The 19,446-nt window shown below is 36.6% G+C and overlaps 1 protein-coding gene across 6 annotated transcripts in view; it reads left to right on the top strand.

The window, feature by feature from the left end:
- PXDNL (peroxidasin like) overlaps window positions 1-19,446 on the top strand; it is a 545,994-nt gene that overhangs the window by 311,140 nt on the left and 215,408 nt on the right. For all 6 annotated transcript variants that reach the window (XR_013763204.1, XM_079136409.1, XM_079136408.1 and 3 more), the window contains exon 4: window positions 3,298-3,369. Coding sequence is in view for 5 of the 6 variants with exons in the window: in XM_079136409.1 (XP_078992535.1) it covers window positions 3,298-3,369 (72 nt within the window). In the remaining variant the exon portion in view is untranslated. The remainder of the gene's footprint in view (window positions 1-3,297; window positions 3,370-19,446) is intronic.

Here is a 19,446-nt window from a genome sequence, read left to right as displayed (position 1 = left end):
AGGAGGAGGAGGAGGAGGAGGAGGAGGGAGAAAAGGAGAAAGATATTCTTAGTGCAAACTGAAGAAATCATCTCCACTGAGGTGATCAAAATAGTAGACAAGAATGGATTTCAGTTTATGTCCTACTGTCCTTTCTCTTCCTTCTTGTGTATTATGATTTGGATGTGAGGTGTTCCCCAAAAGCTCACATGTGAGACAATGCGAGAACATTCAGAGGAGAAATGGTTGGATCATAGCCTTAACCTAATCAATGAATTAATCCCTGATGGGATTAACTGAGTGATAACTGGAGGCAGATGAGGTGTGGCTGAAGGAAGTGGCACATTGGGGATGTGACTCTGGGGTACCTATTTGCATCTGGCAAGTGAAATCTCTTTCTTTTTTCTCTCTGCTTTTTGATCATCATGTGAGCTGCTTGCCTCCCTGACACTCTTCTGCCTTGATGTCCTGCCTCATCTGGAGCCCCGAGGAATGAAACCAGCCTTCTATGGACTAAGAACTCTGAAACTATGAGCCCTTAAATAAACTTTTCCTCCTCATACAATTGTGCTGTTTGGGTCCTTTAGTCACAGCAGTGAAATAACTAATAAAACATTAGGCTATGTACTGAGAGAGAAAGGGAGAGAGAGAGAGAGCGAACCAGGGTTGGGGGTTATTATCCCTTTTTCTCTTTGTGTTGCTCACCAGTCAGAATGACCTATGATTGAGCTGGTTGGAATAACTCTCAGCTTCCCTACTCACCAGTGTGAGGTAGGATGGGAAGTACTATTAGTTCTATGAGGGGAGTTCTGGTGGGTGGGACTTAGGTCTAATCAGGGCTCAGTGGCTTTGTTGGATGGTGTCTGCTCTGGAGAAATTAGATCAGTGCATCTTCGGGTACCCCTTGGGCCTGGCAGTTGCTGATATCTGTCAGGAGAGCCTCCCTACTCACAGGGGAAGGGGAGGTAGAGTCAATCTTTCACACACTTCACTGCCCGTGAATACAGCCTTCCTAGGTTTAGTACCTGACTGTATTCACAGCTTCCTCTTCAGATTCCTGACCCTCCTCAACTAGTCATGTAAGACTTCAGATTCAAAAGCAAAACAAGTTGGATTCCCCTTCATTTTTTCTGACTTGAATCTCCCTGAGTAAAATCTTCTCTGTGCCTGTGTCACATTTTACAAGGCTGCATGGTAGGCACTTGCTGAGACTGTAAGGCAGTGTTTCTATAATTTCCTGGTTCCCACAGCTGCAGCTGCAGCAAGGCCTCCCCACGATGGTTCCCACCTCAGTTCTTCACTGCCGGTTGAGAAATACAGAGCCCTTTTCAAACACCAGTTCATAGTGAACATCTGGATCAACTAAATTCAGGCATTTTCCCTGATTGCAGATTTTTCTGTACCAAATCTGTCCATTGTGCTTCTCTCTGTGTTATTCCCTCCCCTTGTGGTGAACCAGGGCTGCTACTGCTATTGCTGCTATCACCAGCTTAGCTTCAATATTCTCTTTCTTCTTTGTTCAATGTACCCAAATTTCTGACTCTGTAAGACACTCTGATTGTCCAACATTAAATTTTAGTGAAACCCCTCTTTTGCCTACCTCGCTGAGAAGCAGTACTCCTGCTGCTTGGACCCAAGCTATGGAGCAACATGGAATGTAGCCTTCCTCTCTTGTTTTGCTTTCCTTAAAAAGAGTAATCATTCTAGTGTGTGAAGTGATGTCTCACTGTGATTTTGGTTTGCATTTCAATACAACTTACAATCTGCTTGAAGTAACATTGTTCTAGAAAATTCCATTTCTTATCATTTTTGTGACTTTGGGTCTCAGCAAGATTTGTCAAAGAAAATCAGAGCTGGAGAGAAGTTAAAGTTGTGAAGGCATATTTTATTTGGGACTATTGCCATAGGGAAAGAGAGACCCAAGGGTAGAAATGGGCTGCATTCTGTATACACCAGGAGGTTTATAAGCCAAGGAGGAGATCAGTGGGTAGAAAACTGCTGAGAGGAGACTTAGAATTTTGGAAGAATTTTTGTCTGGCTGAACCAACCTAACAGGATTCCAACTGAAGGCAGGCCAGAGTGATCAGATACCAGTCATGGACAGTGAAGAATTTTGATCAGATATTGAGGTGGTCAGGTAGTGACAATGGAAAATTCTTGCTAAACTCCCTTTATAGAGGTATTTTCTAAAAATGAATTTTATAAGGAAATGTATACATTGGCAGGGGAGAAGAAACTTGATTAAGTTTGGCAGAACAAAGAATCTTTGTCTGATCTTTCACAGTATCAAATAATACCATGGGAAAAAATCTCCAGTTAGACATAAATCCACATTAGTCACTACTACTCTGATAAACTTCTTGAGATTCTAACATGTGGGAAGAGATATCAGTTTGGAATTTCCAAAGCTTCACTGAACAGTTTTTAAAATACAGTTCCTTCACTTTCAGTCAGAATGAAGATTTCTATGGCATCTATATCAATCAGGACTGCAGTTTACTACAGTAGAATCACCCACCCAAGAGCAATCAATTGAGTGTATTTATGGGTAGGATGTGGAAAGGGCATTTTAGTCAAACGGCATGCAAAGGCCATTCACAGTATGTAAAAGCATATTCTAAAAACAGTTGGAGGAAAGATTCAGGAATTTTAATTACCTCAAACCTGCTGGGCACATGGTGTAGAGTTGATCCAGAATTTCATTTTGTGATAATCTCAAAAATCATAGAGATGAAATAACTTTGTGACCCTGTGGTTGAATAAAAACAACATATCACATACATGACTTCTGTCATATCTCTTCCTAAGGTTAGTTCTATTATCATATTTGTAAATCCACTTACAGCATGCTTTCCTGTAGATTTTTGGTGGCAGCCACAGGAGGAACAAAATATATCTTATGAATCTGTTAAGATGTTTTTATCCCATTAAGATGGTTCATATGGTGATATTTGCCAGCTTTGCAAACGTAGCTCTCAAGTGAATATATTCAGTTTCACAGAGTAGATGTTAAAATTGTTTATAGTCAAACTTCTTTTTCATGGAGAAGTTGCTACTCAGTAACATATGATCTCATTAGTCAGAACTTCTTCATAGTCATTCTAAGTTTCTTAATATTTTGGGCCAATGACACCTTTGAGAATTCAATGAAAGCCTTTGAAATTTCTTACCAGACAAATTAAGATATTTAAATGAAATCACTGTTTTCCATATTTTTTTAAGGGAATCAATGAACATTCTTCCAACACACACACACACACACAAGGGTCCTTAGATCCATAGACAATATAAAAGTGATTTTATATTTGTATTTTTCAGGTACCTGTACAAGAATGAAATCCATGAACTAGATAAGCAAACATTTAAAGGACTCATATCCTTGGAACAGCTGTAAGTAATAGAAACGTTCTAATTGAATCACTGGTGGTTATGGTTCAACTAGAAAACATTTTAAAATGCAATTGTGTGACAGTTGAACAATTATTTCAAGTTTTGTCATGAAGTTTGCATGCCTGAATATTTGGTCATCAATTGGCTAAAAATCAGAATGTATAATTGAGTTGGCCTGGAGGCAGGAAGATAGACAACTCAGCTAGGATCTCAACTTCTATATTTATTTGTCAGGACTTTGGGCATGTTACCTTCTCTTAAGCCTCTGTTTCTAAATCTCTGAAATGCAGATATTTCTGCTGATTTGATTAAGCTTAGCAAGCAAACAGACAAGTTTATTACTTGCCACAAAATAGGCATTTTACAGAAGTTATAGTTGTCCTGTTTCTTAATTTATGAAATAAGTTCAGACTTTTAACTGATGTAAGAATGCCAAGAACATGAGATGCAACTTTTCATTTTACAGATGATAAAATCAAATCCAATGTTAATTAAATGACTTGCCCCAAATTAAAAGTCTCTGACATGATTACAATTCAGACTTGACTTCTACCTTAGGGCACTTTTCAGCATTTGATGCCTCATATAAACCTCAGATTCACCTGTCAGAATTTCAATGTGAAATATGAATTCATCAATATCAAAAAGTCATATTATATAGTCATAGTTCTATTGAACTGCAACTTGATGTTTTATTCAGAGATTTCAGTTGTATGTGTATGCAATGCAGATTCTAATTAGACATTTGAAGAGATTTCCCCCACAGATGACAAGTTGTGGATATTTTTAAAACTCAGATAGGTAGAATGTGTCTTAATTTTTAGGTGTTAAGAATCCCTATGTATCAGAAATGTTTGACTCCCAACTTTGTTTTGATCTTCAATGTGGTTTCTTAATTTCAAAAACCTATTTGCAATCATTTCTCTAACAAACATGTTTAGTGACATTTGGATTTCTTTTCCTCAGAAAGCCAAAGTGTTAGACTGCAGTATTAAAATATGACCAACCATTGAAATATATTTTTCAAAAAAGTTATTGCTTTTACTTCTTCTTTTTATTAACTTTATTTTACATGTTTAGCAAGCTAGTCCCATAATAAAGGGTGTTTCTTCATCTTTTTCTTAAAAATTGTGCAGTGTTTTAAGTAATTTTTTACTATATTGCAGAATCATCACACAAATCAAATGTGAATTCTCTAACAACAGACAATAAAGAAAATCCTTATCAATGTGATAAGTGTTGTATTTTATTTTCATCAAATATATATATACTCAAGTGGTTTATAAAATTAGCATATGAAAACTTCTTATGCCCATTTAAAAAGTCCAAAATTCTCATTAATAAATGCTTTATATTTTGATAACAATTAAAAGTTTTACTAATCTTGAGTAAAAATAGAAAGCATTTCTTAAAAACAGAAAGCATTTCTGCTTTCTGTTTTTAAGCATGATTCTTTGCTTTTGTGAATTCCTATTCAAAAAGAATTTTTGGTACCCCACATAGAATGTATAATCCTTGGAATTTTTCATAATTTTAATCATAGCTCCACAAGGCAATTTTACTTTAGTCTATCTCTATAAAACTACAGTGGAACTTGAGGTGCCTGAGATTTTTATTCTTTAAGATCTATTCACATTACCTTTATTTTAAGGATTATATTTTACCTAATTGTTTTTGGAATAGATTGCTTTTTGAGGAAGGCAGGGATACATAACAGATGTCTGCATTGGACTTGACAATTGTAGGGTGTAGCAAGGTCATTCGTGCTACTGACAAGATCAATCACAATCAGTGTGAAAATACACTTTCTGTTTTTCCTGTAGACTTCAAGAGGCAGTCTTTGATCCTAAAAAGTGAGGGTAGGAAGTGAGGAAGGAATATTGAAGAAAGATTTGTAAACTTAATTCTTTTTTTTGATCTTTTTGTCAATTGAAAATTTGACAAGCTATATTCTGTTTCAAGAATAAATATTGTCTCTGTGTTACATCTGATTATGTTCTGTGTGTTGGCTATATGAAGAGAATTTTTTGGAATATGTTAACAAAGTCATAGACTAAAACAAAAATGTGATTTTAAGCATCATTTAGGCTTAGAGTATGTCTAAGAATAACTTGCTCATGTATTAATTGCATAAGGGCAATTGATGGTTTGGGGTAATTATCTCTGTGAGAATTACAACCATATATTTTTGTGTAAGAAAATAGAATTATCCCGTTTTAGAAGAACGTAGTCAAATGAATATACTCGTGAATATATAATGAATTTTGCCAGATGTAAAAACCTTTTGCTAAGGTGTAATTCTTTCTAATCACACCTATCTTGCTAACCTAACACCAGAAGAATATTGAACTTTTTTTCAAGTGAAAAAGGACTATTCACAAAGACAGACCATATTTTGGGCAATAAAACAAATCTCAATGAATTTAAAAGGACTGAAATAACATGTCTTTTTAAAATCAAAATAGAGACTAGAAAACAAAAACAGAAAATTATCATGAAAATTCCAAAGACCTTAGACCTACTAAGTATTGATGTGTCAAAGAAATCATAGGAAAAACTGTCTTAAACAGATTAAAAATTAAAATACAATATATTGAAATTTTGAGTGATGTATTTAACGTAGTAGATACAATTTATAAAATTAAATACTTATATTTGAAAAGAATAATGATCTCAAATTAGTAATGCAAGTTTCTACTTTAAGAATATAGCCAGGTGTGGTGGCACAAGACTGTAATCCCAGTGGCTCCCGAGACTGAGATAGGAGGATCTCGAATTCAAAGTGGGTCTCAGCAACTTAGCAAGACACTTAGCAACTCAACAAGACCCTGTCTCTAATAAAATACAGAAAAAGGTTTGGGGTTGTGGTTCAGTGGTTAGAACCTCTGGGTTCAATCCCCAGTACAAAAAAAAAAAAAAAAAAAAAAAAATCCCCAGTATTCAAAGTGAGCAGAAGAAAGAAAATAATAGAGATAGAAACTGAAATTTAAAAAATACAGAAGACAGAACACCAAAAGTCTGGAATACAAGATTGGACCCTGAAAAGAGGAGTAACATTGGTAAAGCTCATGCCAAACTATTAGAAACAAAGGGGAGAAAACACAAATGACCAGTATCAAGAATGAGCAGGGAGCACATCACTATAGATACTACGGATAAAGGGAGCATCATGAACATTGTCATGACAATACATTTGATAACAATGAAATGAAAAGAATTATGAAAGATACAACTGATGGAAAGTTCATTCAAGAACAAAGAGATAAAAGGTAAAACATTTTCCATTAAGAACAAAACAAAACTCTAGACCCAGATGTATTCACTGGTGAATTACATTTCTACTTTTAAGGAAGAAATAAAATCAATTCTGCACAAATTCTTTCACAAAATAATGGAGGAATGCTTTCCAACTCATTTTGCAAGTTGGACTTATTTTATGGCACCAAAGTCGAACAAAAGTTTTATAAGAAAACAACAGGTTTATATCCCTAGTAAATTTAATGCAAAATTCCTTAATCAAATATTAGAAAGTTGAGGTTAGTAAGGTATGAAAGGGATAAAAAATATATCATGCACAAGTAAGTTCAATTTTAGGCACGCAAGTTTGTTTATTAAAAACCAAAATATAATTCATTGTATTTAAAGATTAAAAAAAAAAGACCATTTGAGCATCTCCATATCTGCAAAAAAAAAATTTGACAAAGTTTAATATTCATTCATGATAAAAACCTTCTGCAAATTAAGAATATATAGGAACTTTCTCAGTCTGATAACTGTTATCTAGGAAAGGTCCATGACTGTCTTCACACACAATGTTGAAAGGCTGATTATTTAATTCTTGAAGTTGAGAACAAGGAAAGCATGTCTGCTCATACAACTTCAGCTAACATCCTCAATTACTGTACTATAATACTACTGTATTAAGGAAAGAAAAAGTAGAGGAAATTCAGATAGGGAGAACACTCTGGGTATGATTCATCCTGGGGAAAATTTCCTGTCCATCTGTGGATCCATGAAACTAGAAAACAGGTTATCTGCTATCAAAACGCAGTTGTGGGACAGGCATAGGATAATAGTCATAGATATTTTCATTCTAAATGGGAGAAAATGAGGGAATAAAGAACTCTCCATTACAAGCAAATTCAAGACCTAATAGGGAAAGTTACATTAGGTTTCATAGCTTGGGCTGCAAGTTTGTTACTACACCCTCTGTACCCAAGACTCTGCCTCAGAGTCAGTCTTCTTTCCTGAAGAGAAAATGCTTTCAGTGAAGTAGCTTAATTGGGTTACCTGTAGAATTTTGAAAGTCCAACATTTTTTTTTTTTTTTTTTTTTTGCGGTGCTGGGGATCGAACGCAGGGCCTTGTGCTTACAGGGCAAGCATTCTACCAACTGAGCTATCTCCCCAGCCCAAAAGTTCAACAGTTTTTTAAAATTTAAATTTAATATTTAAAAATTTTTTAAAATCACTTTGCTATCTCTGCTCCTTTCAGCACAAACTGGATGTGTTGGGCAGAAATAACATCTTCAAAAGCCTTGTGGGTCTCCACTGCATAGCCTGGGGATTCAGATCATGATATAAGATGTTCCACGAGATAAGAGGGTGTTCCACAGACACTTTATGGAAATTTCTAGTTTCTACTGAGATGGCTGAGGGAGTCATGTGGCACAACCTTAAGCTCTTCAGAAGAGTTATGCCCTTGGTGTTCTCTCCAGAGCAACTTTTCTGGCCCAGGGTATCTTATTATTATCATCTTTTGGAATATGGAAAAGGCCAGGATTTTTCCAAGTTAAATGTAAATTCTTTTTAGCTTAACAACTCCTTCCTCAATTTGTCTCTTTCCTCGCACATTTAGCTATAAGCACAAGATGAAACCAGGCCACCCTTTTAACACATTACTTGAAATATTCTCAGCCAAATTTCCAAGATTGTTGTTTACAAGTTCTGCTTACTGCAGAATTGGAATATACAATTTTCAACTTTATGTTGATATAGAGCAAGGATGCCCTTTCCATCAGTTTCTAATAATATATTCCCCATTTCCTTCTTCAGAAGTGACTTTAGCATTCATATTTCTGTTACATTCTATTGACAATTATATGAATTCTCAAAAACAATAGAAGCTTTTCTACCAAGTTCCTTACTTCCTGCAGAGCCCTCACTAGTAGTCTTTTAGCTTTCATATTTCTTCTTAAAGTCCACTGAAGGCAATCTATACTTTTTCTCCCATGCTTCTTAAAATTTTACCAATTCTGTCAATTATCCAAAAACAAGGCTACTTCAACAATTTTAGATATTTGTTACAGCAGCATCTCATTTCTTAATAAAAAAATTTGAGTTTGTATTTTGGTTTGTAGGGTTTTCAAAATCATAGATAAGCTTTCTCTCATTGCATCCTGTCTATCTCTTTTGCACACTGAGAATCAACAAATTAAAGACAATCAAATAAATGAAAAAAACTGCAATGTTGTTATGATGCATATTCTTTCCAAATTGATGCATAGCTTCAATGTAATTCCCACCAGAATCTCAGAGGGTCTTTTGGGGGGTATGTGTGGAGGAATGGTTAGAAATCAACAAGTTAATGCATGTGAATGCAAATGATTTTAAAAGAAGAAAATGAAGGGTGGAGGCATTTTACTCTCTGATTTCAAGATACTTTGAATATAAAATACTCAAGACTGTGATACTGGCATAAGGATTAATATATAGATAAATGGAACTAAATATAGTGCTCAGAAATACATCTATACAAACATGTTGAAGTGCTGCTTTGGCAAATGTGTCAGGAACATTCAATGGGTAATTGATAGTCTTATCAAATAATTGTGCTCTAATATTGGATATAAGTGTATTCAAAATTTTTTAAAGAACCTGATTTATACTTCACATTTTATGCAAAAATTAACTCAAAATAGACCTTAGACCTAAATAGAAGAGCTAATGGTATGATACTTCTAGAAGACAAGATAGGAAAATATACTGGTGACCTTGCTGGGCAAAGATAGCTTGGATAAGCCACAAAAAACATGAAACTTAAAAATAAAATATTGATAAAAAATTGATAGGTGAAAAAACTTTAGGTATCTAAAACACACTGCCAAGAAAATAAGATTAGCTACAGGCTGGGTCAAAAAAAAAAAAAAAACTTGAATAACATGAATCCGATGATGGACTTCAGGCTAGAATATAAAAGGGACTTCTACAATTCATCAATAAGAAAAAGAGGTTGATTTGAAAATGTGCAAAATGGACAGACATTTTATCAAAGAAGAAATATGATTGTCAATAAGAACAAGGAAAGATGCTCACCTCTGTTAGTGGTTAGAGAAATGCAAGTCACAACCACCATAAAACACTCATTGTATATCTCTTAGAATGGCATAAGTAGACTGAACCTGCCAAGTGTTGGGGAAGCTGTGGAGCAACTGGAACTATCTCATGCATTCCTGGTAGTAATTCAAAATGTTCAGTCAGCTTTAAAATCTTTGGCTGTTTCTTTAAAATTTAAACATGAAGAATATAGTACACAGCTATTCTACTTTTAAATATTTACCCCCCAAAGAGACAAAAGCATATTTCCTCAGAAAGTCTGCTCCTCAACTGATAATACCACCTTTATTCTTAATCCCAACTGGAAACAGTCCAATGGTCTTTATCAACTGATAAAAGCATAAATAATTTTAAAACATCCAAATAGTATAATACTACTCAATAACAAATAGGGACAGATTACTGATACCTACTACAACATGGATAATTATCAAATGCATTAAATTTAGCAAAAATAGTCAGATAAGCCAGTTTCCAAATGGTCCTATTACATTTATATGAAATTGTCGGAAAGGTAAAATTATAACCACAGAAAGCTAGTCAGTGTTGTCCTGGGGCTAGTGTTTGGGGGATAGGATTGACCATAAGGGTGATGAATGCACTATATGGGTCACAAAAATATTTTACATCATGATTGTATGCATTTGTCACATAATGTCTACATTTATCACAACTAATTTATTTGCATACTTAAAATTGGTGGATTGCTATTACATGTAATGAAGGACAAATAGCTACTTCATGATTTACCAGAGTAATTGTGCAAACTTACTCTTATTCTTGCTTTTGATTGCCAAACTTATATTGATTTGTAGTATGTCTTAAAATCAGATAATAAAATGTCTCTCACTTTAGTTTCTTAAATTTTTTTTTACATTCTCATGTATATTTTAGGATTAGCTTAATCATTTCTACTCATATTCCCACTTTAAAAATGCCCTCTGAATTCTGATGGAATTATATTGAAGAGATGTATCACTTTGTTGGAACTTCTGTCATAAAGTATGCTATAAATGTATTTAGAACAGAGGGAGTAAAATGGTTAATTTTGAGTAGAATTATACTAAACCAGAAATTTTCGTCACTTAAATAGTTTGGCTAGAATCAAAATCCATTTCAGACTGGAAATAACCTACTGGGTACCTTTGATAACTGATATGCCTTTTCTAGGAGCTGAGGGACTTGAGGACTGGTGTGTAGTCATCAGAGGGGGCAATTTGACTATCTTTTTAAGAATCTATAAAAGTCTTTTTTTTTTTTAAGTACCTTTCTAGTAATAGTTCTGTTCTTGCATTATTTATTCACTTTGTGTGTGTGGGGTGGGCACTGGGATTGAACCGAAGACCTTGTGTATGTGAGGCAAGTGCTCAGCTACATCCTCAGCCTCGTTCTTGCTTTATTTAATTTTGTCTTTCTTTCCAACTGGTTTTGTGATAAGTTTAAGACAACATTTGATAAGAAAATAGTAATAAAATGTTATCTAGTGTTAATTCCTGAGAGAATTCTATTCTGGGAATGTTTGGCTGCATGTCAGGATGGGTGGAAGAGATGTGGCTTTTCCAATCCATTCCATTTGGTTCTTCACTGACATGTGAATTTAACCCTAGTGGGACTTCTTTGGGGGCACTACATGAAAAGAACAGGGTTTAAGGGCATTTCCCTCTCTTCTTGTACAACTGCAGATAAAATCTGTATGCTGTGAAGAGTAATCCTGACTTTGAAAATGCTCAAGTTTGTTCTTTAATAGGAAGCGGATGTTAAAATCAAAAGTTCTCTGATAGCCTTTGGAGTTCTCCAAAGTTTCCTATGAAAAGACCCAGACACTCACACTGAGAAATAGGCCAGAGGGGGTGGAATTGAGTGTCCCTCATGTCCCCTGTTGCTTGCACACAGGTGCCTGCAATTGACTGGGATCAGTGGGAGGTAGGGGGCTCATATCTGACTTCAAGCACTGCTGTTGCTAAATGACTGGAAAGCAGAATAACAGTTATAATTCTGTATATATTTTGAAGTGATTCTGTAAACAACAACTGCCGCCAATTAATGTAAGATTTTTTTTTTGATTGAATTTTCTTTCTAATTAATGTTTTAAGAGGATAGGTGGTGGATTAGTCAAAACTTTTATCTCTGTTGTAAGTGCTCAGCAGTGTCCTGAACCAGAGGCTATCTGGATTGGCAGCACGATAACATCACTCAGGAGCTCATAAAAATAGCACTGCCTGCCCACCCTCACAGTAAATCAGATTCTCAGGAGGAGGGTGTTGATGTTGGTGGTTTCTTTTATAAGTTCCCTAAGAGATTCTAATGTGCAATCAGAGTTAAAAATGATTTTCTCTACCTTAAAGGTTATCTGATTCTTATCTGGGAATTATATTTCCTTTTCTGTCTACTTCCTGTTTCTAACAACCATTTTCTGTAGTTTATAGGTTCTATTATCTAAAGTTTACCTTTATCTGGCATAAAATCTGTGCCAGATACCAGTCATCTATGCACATTAGGTTTTGGCTTTAAATGGATTTTTATAAACATCGAGTTTAGGTATCTAAGAGATAGAAACCATTAAAATGTTATCTTCTTAATGTGTTTTTCTACACCTTGAAGCACTGGTGTGGCCAAAATCCCTTTTTCATACACATGCGTTTGTTCTTGAAGTAATTGCATGAAAGCTGAGGAGGATCCAGACTCTTCCAGTTCTTTTTAGTGTTGTAGCAAGAATTCATTTTTGTCCAGCACGAGCCTTTGAAAATAAAATGTTAAAGTTATGATACATTTCAAGAAAGAATTTAAAAGCTTAAAAAATAAATGCATTTATGCTTTATAAAAAAAGACTTGGGATATTTAACAAACTTCATGCCATTATTATTCCAGGTACCATCATTCCTTTGATGCTCTGAATTTATCATATACTCTTCCTTGGGGCTCTTCTCCTTTGCCTCTTTCTCAATTCTCCTTTGTTACCTATTTTCTTTTAGATACACTCAAGTTTTTCTTATCATAAAAGCCAATTTTTGAGCCAGCATTCCCATTAAGCTACTGTTCTCTTCCCTCTATTTATGTATATCGTGAAGCATGCATTCTATTTTAAGTGATAGGAAACAAAGTGACTTCAGCAAAGACAGGGAACTGATAATGTAGATTTACACATAGGCAAAACCCCCTGAACAGGTTTTTCTCTTCATTTCTTGGTCCTACATCCTTGGTGTTAGTTTTATTCTCAGGCTATAATGGCACAAAAAAGTACTTTACCTTCAACCTCCCAATATTTTCCAATTTGTTCTTAATAAGAAAAACCTGGTACTCAAAGCTAGGAAAATTTCAAGAGTTGAGGCTCCTTGGCCCTGACTGGACTCACTTGTGTGGTCGGATGTCCATTGCTGACCTTATCACAGTGACTAGGCATCTAAATCCTCCTGTTGGTCTGATCGCATTACTAGCTCCGTCCCTGAGCGCTGGAGTCAGCTTTACACAAATCATAGGAGCTGAAAATGTGGTAACAGTTGTAGTCATGAGAGCAAATGCAGGAGGGCAAGGCAGCAAATGTCTGTTCCACCTTCCCTGTGAGATTTTGAAGCAACACTATGATTTGGATATGAGTTGTCTCCCAAAAGCTCATGAGATAATACATGAATATTCAGAGGTGGAATGATTAGATTATAAGAGCTGTAACCTCATCAGTGGATTAATCCACGTGATGGATCAATAGCTTTAAAGGATGGCTGTATTGTGTGGTAAGTGAAGGCAGGTAGGGTGAGGATGGAAGAAATAGGTCACCGGGGTCAAGCTTTTTGGGTTTATATTTTGTCCCCACCCTCTAGATCTCTCTTTGCTTCCTGGCTTCACGAAGTGAGCAGCTTTCCTTCACTATGCCCTTCCACCATGATGTTCTGCCTCATATTGGTCCTGGAGCTGTGGAGTAGACTGATCATGTAGTGAGACCTCTGAAATTATGAGCACAAAATAAACTTCTCTTCGAAATTGTTCTTATGAGGTATTTTGATCACAGTAACAAAAATCTCACTAACATACAGGCACTAAGATTTTTTTTTTTTTTTAAAGGAAGAAAGGAACTAAGAGAGGAAGGAAAAAAAGGAAGGAGAAAAGAAAAGTCCACATCAATGCTTGTCAATCCTTAATAGGCATATGAATCACTTGGCGATAAGAAGTCCCTTGGTATCTGCAGGGGATATGTTTCAGGACCTCCTGCAGATACCAAATCCAAGGATGCTTATGTCTTCTATATATAATGGCATGAAATGGTATAGTAGTTGCATGAAAACTGTGTACATCCTCTCATATTAAATCACTTTATACTTATAATACCTAACACAATTTAAGTGTGATGTAAATAATTGTTATATTGTGTTGTTTAGGCAATAATGAGAAGGAACAAAAGTCTGTACATCTTAGGTGCAGATGTAGCATTTCTTTTGGAATATTTTTGTTCTGTGGTTGGCAAAAATCTCAGAATCCACAGAACCTGACTGTTTTTAAAATGAAGATTCTGATTCATAAGTTCTAGGATGGGACCAAATTTCCATTTTTCAATCAATTCCTGGCTAGAGCAGTGGTTCAGAGACCACACTTTGAATTAGAAGTTGCCTATAGTTTTTATATTCCACTTACGTCTTTCCAGTTGAACCTAGTTTTCTGCACTAACAACTAACCAAACTAGAAGTTAAAATGCAAAAACCAAAAAATCAAGATGCTACTTCTGCTCATGCTCAAATAGCACAATAGTAATAATGCCACATACCTGTGTCCGACTTTGTTGTTGATAAACACGTGATGCCATTTCATTCTCTAGTAACTTTGAGATAGGTATTGTTCTCATGATGGGTAAAAAAGAAGAGTCTCAGAGTTTAATAGCTTTGTGCATCATTGCATACTTAGAAAATGGTAGAGGGAAATAAAATTAAGGTGTTTTCATTCTGAGGTTTGATTCTTCGTATCACTATCTAATACTGTGAAAATGAGAAAGTTTGATGTTTTGTCCATCTTTACATTTTTACTCAGGTTGACTCTTACAGACATCATTACCCTATGTACATGTATGATTATGTGAATGGTATGAATCTACATGGTTCACAACCATAGAAACGAAATGATGTACCCCATTTGTGTACAATGAATAAAAATGCAGTCTGTAAAAAAATCAAAAAATAAATAAATAATTAAAAAAAGAGAAAAACCCCCAAAGATGTTATACATCTGTTATGGTTTGGATGTGAGGTGTCCCTCAAAAGCTCATGTGTGAGACAATAGGAGAAGGTTCAGAGGAGAAATGATTGGGTTCTAAGAGTCTTAATTCACTCAGTGAATTAATCCCCTGATGAGGATTAACTGAGTGGTAACTGAAGTGGTAGGGTGTGGAAGAGGTTGGACTTGGGGTGTGGCTTTGGGGGTATATATTTTGTATTTGGAGAGTAGAAACTCTCTCTTTCTCTCTCTCTGTTTCTTGATCATGACGTGAGCTTCTTCTCTCCACCACACTCCTGTGCCATGATGTTCTGCCTTACCTCGTGACCTGAGGAATGGAGCTGGCCTTCTATGGACTTAACCTCTGAAACCTTGAGCTCTCAAATAAACTTTTCCTCCTTTATAATTATGCTGGTCAGATTCTTTTAGTCACGGCAGCGAAAACACTGACTAAAACAACATCTCTAACAGGACTGCTATTAAGTCACCCTAAGAGGAGGTTTGTCGATAGGACGAGACTTGGGTGGTTTCTCTGCATTCTGCACCTTTTGCAGATCAGACCTCAAGGTCTCTATTATCATTGCACCTTACTATGCACAAAATCTATAGCAAAGATTTTTAAGGTATTGTACCCAAATTCAGTCAAAAGAAGTTAGATTTAAAATATAAAACAGTTTAACAGACACTAAACAGTTAAACAAGAAACTGCACTTTAGGGAAAGTTCTTGTTGAAACTCTTCACTATTACTTTATTTTATTAGAATTCTCTAGAACACTTTTTTTTTCCCCCCTTTGGATTGATCCCACTTCTAGACAAGCACTCTGCCACGGAGTCACACCCTCAGCTCCCTTCAGCATTACATTAAGATTGGAGTTTGTCAATGGAAGACTCTTGTTTCTGTATTCCACGCTGTGTGTCTTCCACTGGGGTCTGCATTGACATGGAATGCATCCTTCCCTTCTCCCACTTCCAAGCCTTTGCAGAGGCTTTTATGTCTTCCTGAAATCTCATCCCTCTCTTCTTTACCTGACTAAAGTCCTTCTAGCCCCTATGTGTGTATACATTAGGACTGTATTCTGAAAGAAACATCACCTCAAGGGTATGTGCTGCTCCGCCTCTCTGCAGTCCCAGCACAGTCTTATGTTCATAATCTCCTTGCTGTAGAATGCATCTGTCTTCCTCCAGAGACCAGTCACAGTCCCTTCTCACTCCTGCCACCAGCCAGAGTCAAGAGTTGCTGCACTATGCTATTCCCCACAGCTGCTCCTGATGTGGCCCCCAGGAGTAGGTGGCTGACATACAGGTTGTCCACTTCTTTAATATATACTGGGGAGGAAAAACAGGATAAATGAGAGGAAAACACTACTTAGAGAAAGCGGAGAAACCACAGTCATCACTGGTAGGATGCATATCCCATCCTGAAGATACCATGGGGTATCCCTCTAGTGGACTGGTTAAGCAAAGGGTGCCTCTATAGGCTCTGGTTAACCAACTTATTGAGGCATTTTTTGGGGGATGTTTCTTTCTGTGGGCTGGGAAGTTTTAGCTGGATGCCCCCTTCTGTTGGTTTAAAAACCACCTACTTGGACTTTGTGATGACCAAACTTAATCAAACAATTACTTAATTCATTCATTCTTTCTGTGTACATTGAAAAGATTGAGCATCTGATTTTTGCTGGGCATTTCCTAGGCACTGGAAATCATTAGTGAATGTAAGAGAATGTCTAAGATTCAGTCTGTGTACTTTCTATGGAGAAGGAAAACAGAGCAATATGGAATGCATGGAATAGCAAGGAGACATTTGTAGTAGCACAGTGGAAATGTGTGAGGGTGAGAAGTGCTGTTAAAAGGGGTGAGGGGAAGCTCAGAGAAGAATAAAAGGAGGGAGGGAGGGAGCCTTAGGTGCTGCCACCCTGAGCAGAGGGCAAATGCAAAGGCCCTAACGTAGGAAATCACTAGGAGTGCTGTGTTTAAGGAACAAAAGGGATGTAGTTGACCTGATGTGCACAGGTGAAGAGAACAGCATGGACATCAACGTTATGGTGATCAGTTCACTCAGGCCTGGTGGCAACTTTGGCTCTACTAAGAGCAAGAGAAGAACAATATTGGGGAATTTTAAGTTGAGCAATGACAGGTTTGATTTATATTTAAAATCATTTTGGATTTTTTGATCTACCCTGTAGGGAGAAAGAAAGAAGACTAGAGGCCATGAAAGTAGAGGCAGAATGAGGGTGTTTCTATTGTAGATATAAGTTGAAGGTAAAGTAGATAGAATGTCCTGGAGAATTGGATTCTTAAATTAAGACAAAAAGGAAAGAAGAGCAATCCCAAAGTTTTTGGTCTAGACAACTGGTTCTTCATAGGGGGTTTGGGGATTCTGCCACTCCAGTGGTCATTTGACAATGTCTGGAGCAGTTATGGTTGTATAGCTGGGGTAGGGTACATGCTATGTGCATGTTGTGTGTGGAGTTGGGGATGGTGGTAAACCTCCTGCAAAGCAAGGGGCTTCCTAACCAAAGCATAGCAAAGAATTAGCAAACCTAAAATATCAATAGCTCCTGGCCTAGAAGAAGTTTTAATTTACCAAGATGTGGCAGAAAGTAAGAATTATGTTTTGGGGGAGAGATCAGGAATTCAGTTGGGATGTATTCATCTGGAAGTGACTGTCAGATGCTCAAGGGAGATACAAAAAAGGTGTTGGGCATATGCTTCAGGAGTTCACAGTAGAAATCTAGTTTGGAGATCAGTATTTATGAGGGAGTCGCCATTGTGTGGGTTAGATTTGCATTCAAAAGATGAATGAGATGAGTGGACAGAAGAGATGTAGTGTGTGATTCCTAAATCATCCCGACAGCTGAAGATGGAAGGTGAGAAGAACACAGCAAAAGAGACTGGGAAATGCAGACAGCTCATGAGAATCAAGAGAAGAAGTTCTAGAGAAGAGCCAGGTAGAGTAATCAGAAGAGAGAGAATGACGACAGCTGCAAGGGAGACAGAGAAGGAGTATATGAAGAAAAGAAAATAGAAGCTATAGCAACTGATGCTTGAGTGGGTTGGGAGGGTGGAGAGAGGCACTTGGTTAACTAGATGAATAATGTTGTTCATGGATGAAGAAGCCAGAGAAAACCACCGGAGGAGCCTCTCCTGTCATTCTGAGTTAGGACACCTTGCCAGAGATGTCTAGTGGCAGAAGGAAATGCAGGTCTGACCTGGAAGAATAAATTGGCAATTTATCAGCATAGAGCTGGTGGTAGTCCACGGAGTTTTATAGTAACCATTATCTGCACCAACCTCTTTAAATGCCAATTCAATTCCAGGTGCCATTAGTACCCATTTAAAAATGATATGTGGTGTGTTTGGAACAAAGCCTAAGTGACAGATATAGAAGAGGAAGGAGGAGGTTGAATGGAGAGATGTTAATATGAATATCCATAGGGTTTCTCCCAGAAATAGAATTTTTTCTTAACTGCTTACTCATTTTCTTTCTCATATCCCTCCGAGACTTTTCTATAATCACAGATACCATCTGCCACATAAAACCTTGGACACTACTAGATTAACAGAAAGAATATCTTTAAAACAATGATCCTGAAGGTTGTCTCACAAAATGATAATACGTCCCTAAGAGTCAGCTGCTCAGTGATCATTCAGCAGATCACTCATGTTTAGTTATTTCTGATACACTGTTATGCCCTTCCTCTCCTGCAGATGGCACTGTTAACTCACAATAACATCCCAGCTCCACGTGCTGCCACTGAGGCCAAGATTTCATTCATGCATCTGTCCTGATGTATGCAGGCCTCTTGTGACCAATGCATTCATGTTGGGAGAATACTGAGGATGGATTATAATAAAATTAGGGCTATTATGATACTTTGGTGACTTTGACTTTTTGATAAGAGAGAAAAACTATGTGCAATAAAATTTCAGGTGAAGACATACCAGGATTTCTGTCAGTATCCCTCCTTATAAACCAGTATGCCATTTTACAATAGCACACTATTCTGGTTTGGCTTTTCTTTTTCTTATTTGCCATAAATATGACTGATTCGGGTTTGTGTCTCTAAGGCTTATCTGTCGGGGTTCAAAATCACTCATTAGTTTGCATATTTTACCAGATAATGTGGTTGTGCACTGGACTTGTGGTGTACCACTGAACAAGGACACTCTCTGGCTTCGTTGGTAGTCTGTGAGTGTTCTGCTAAGAGGACAGATATTTTGTCCTCTGAACAAGGACAACCAGGAATCATTGGTTTTATGGTTGTGTTTTTAATTTGGTCTAGCATTTGGATCAGGCTGATACAGCTGGATCTAGATTTCTATTATGTAAAAAGAGCTCCATATTTAGAACATATTTGTTGACTGAAATGGTTGAGTGAATGGGAAGTTATATTAGGTTGGATACATATTGCTGAGTGTGTGTAAAACACAGAGAAAAGCAAAAAAATGGGCAGTGATAATATGATACATGGGACAATTACTGGGTGGATGGACCTTTGGCTTTTTTTTTTTTTTTTTTTAACGTACTTTTCTGTATTGTTTGAAT

Source organism: Sciurus vulgaris, assembly GCF_902686455.1.
Source record: "Sciurus vulgaris genome assembly, chromosome: 1".
Classification (NCBI taxonomy): Eukaryota; Metazoa; Chordata; class Mammalia; order Rodentia; family Sciuridae; genus Sciurus; species Sciurus vulgaris.
This window is presented reverse-complemented; position numbering and strand designations above follow the sequence as displayed.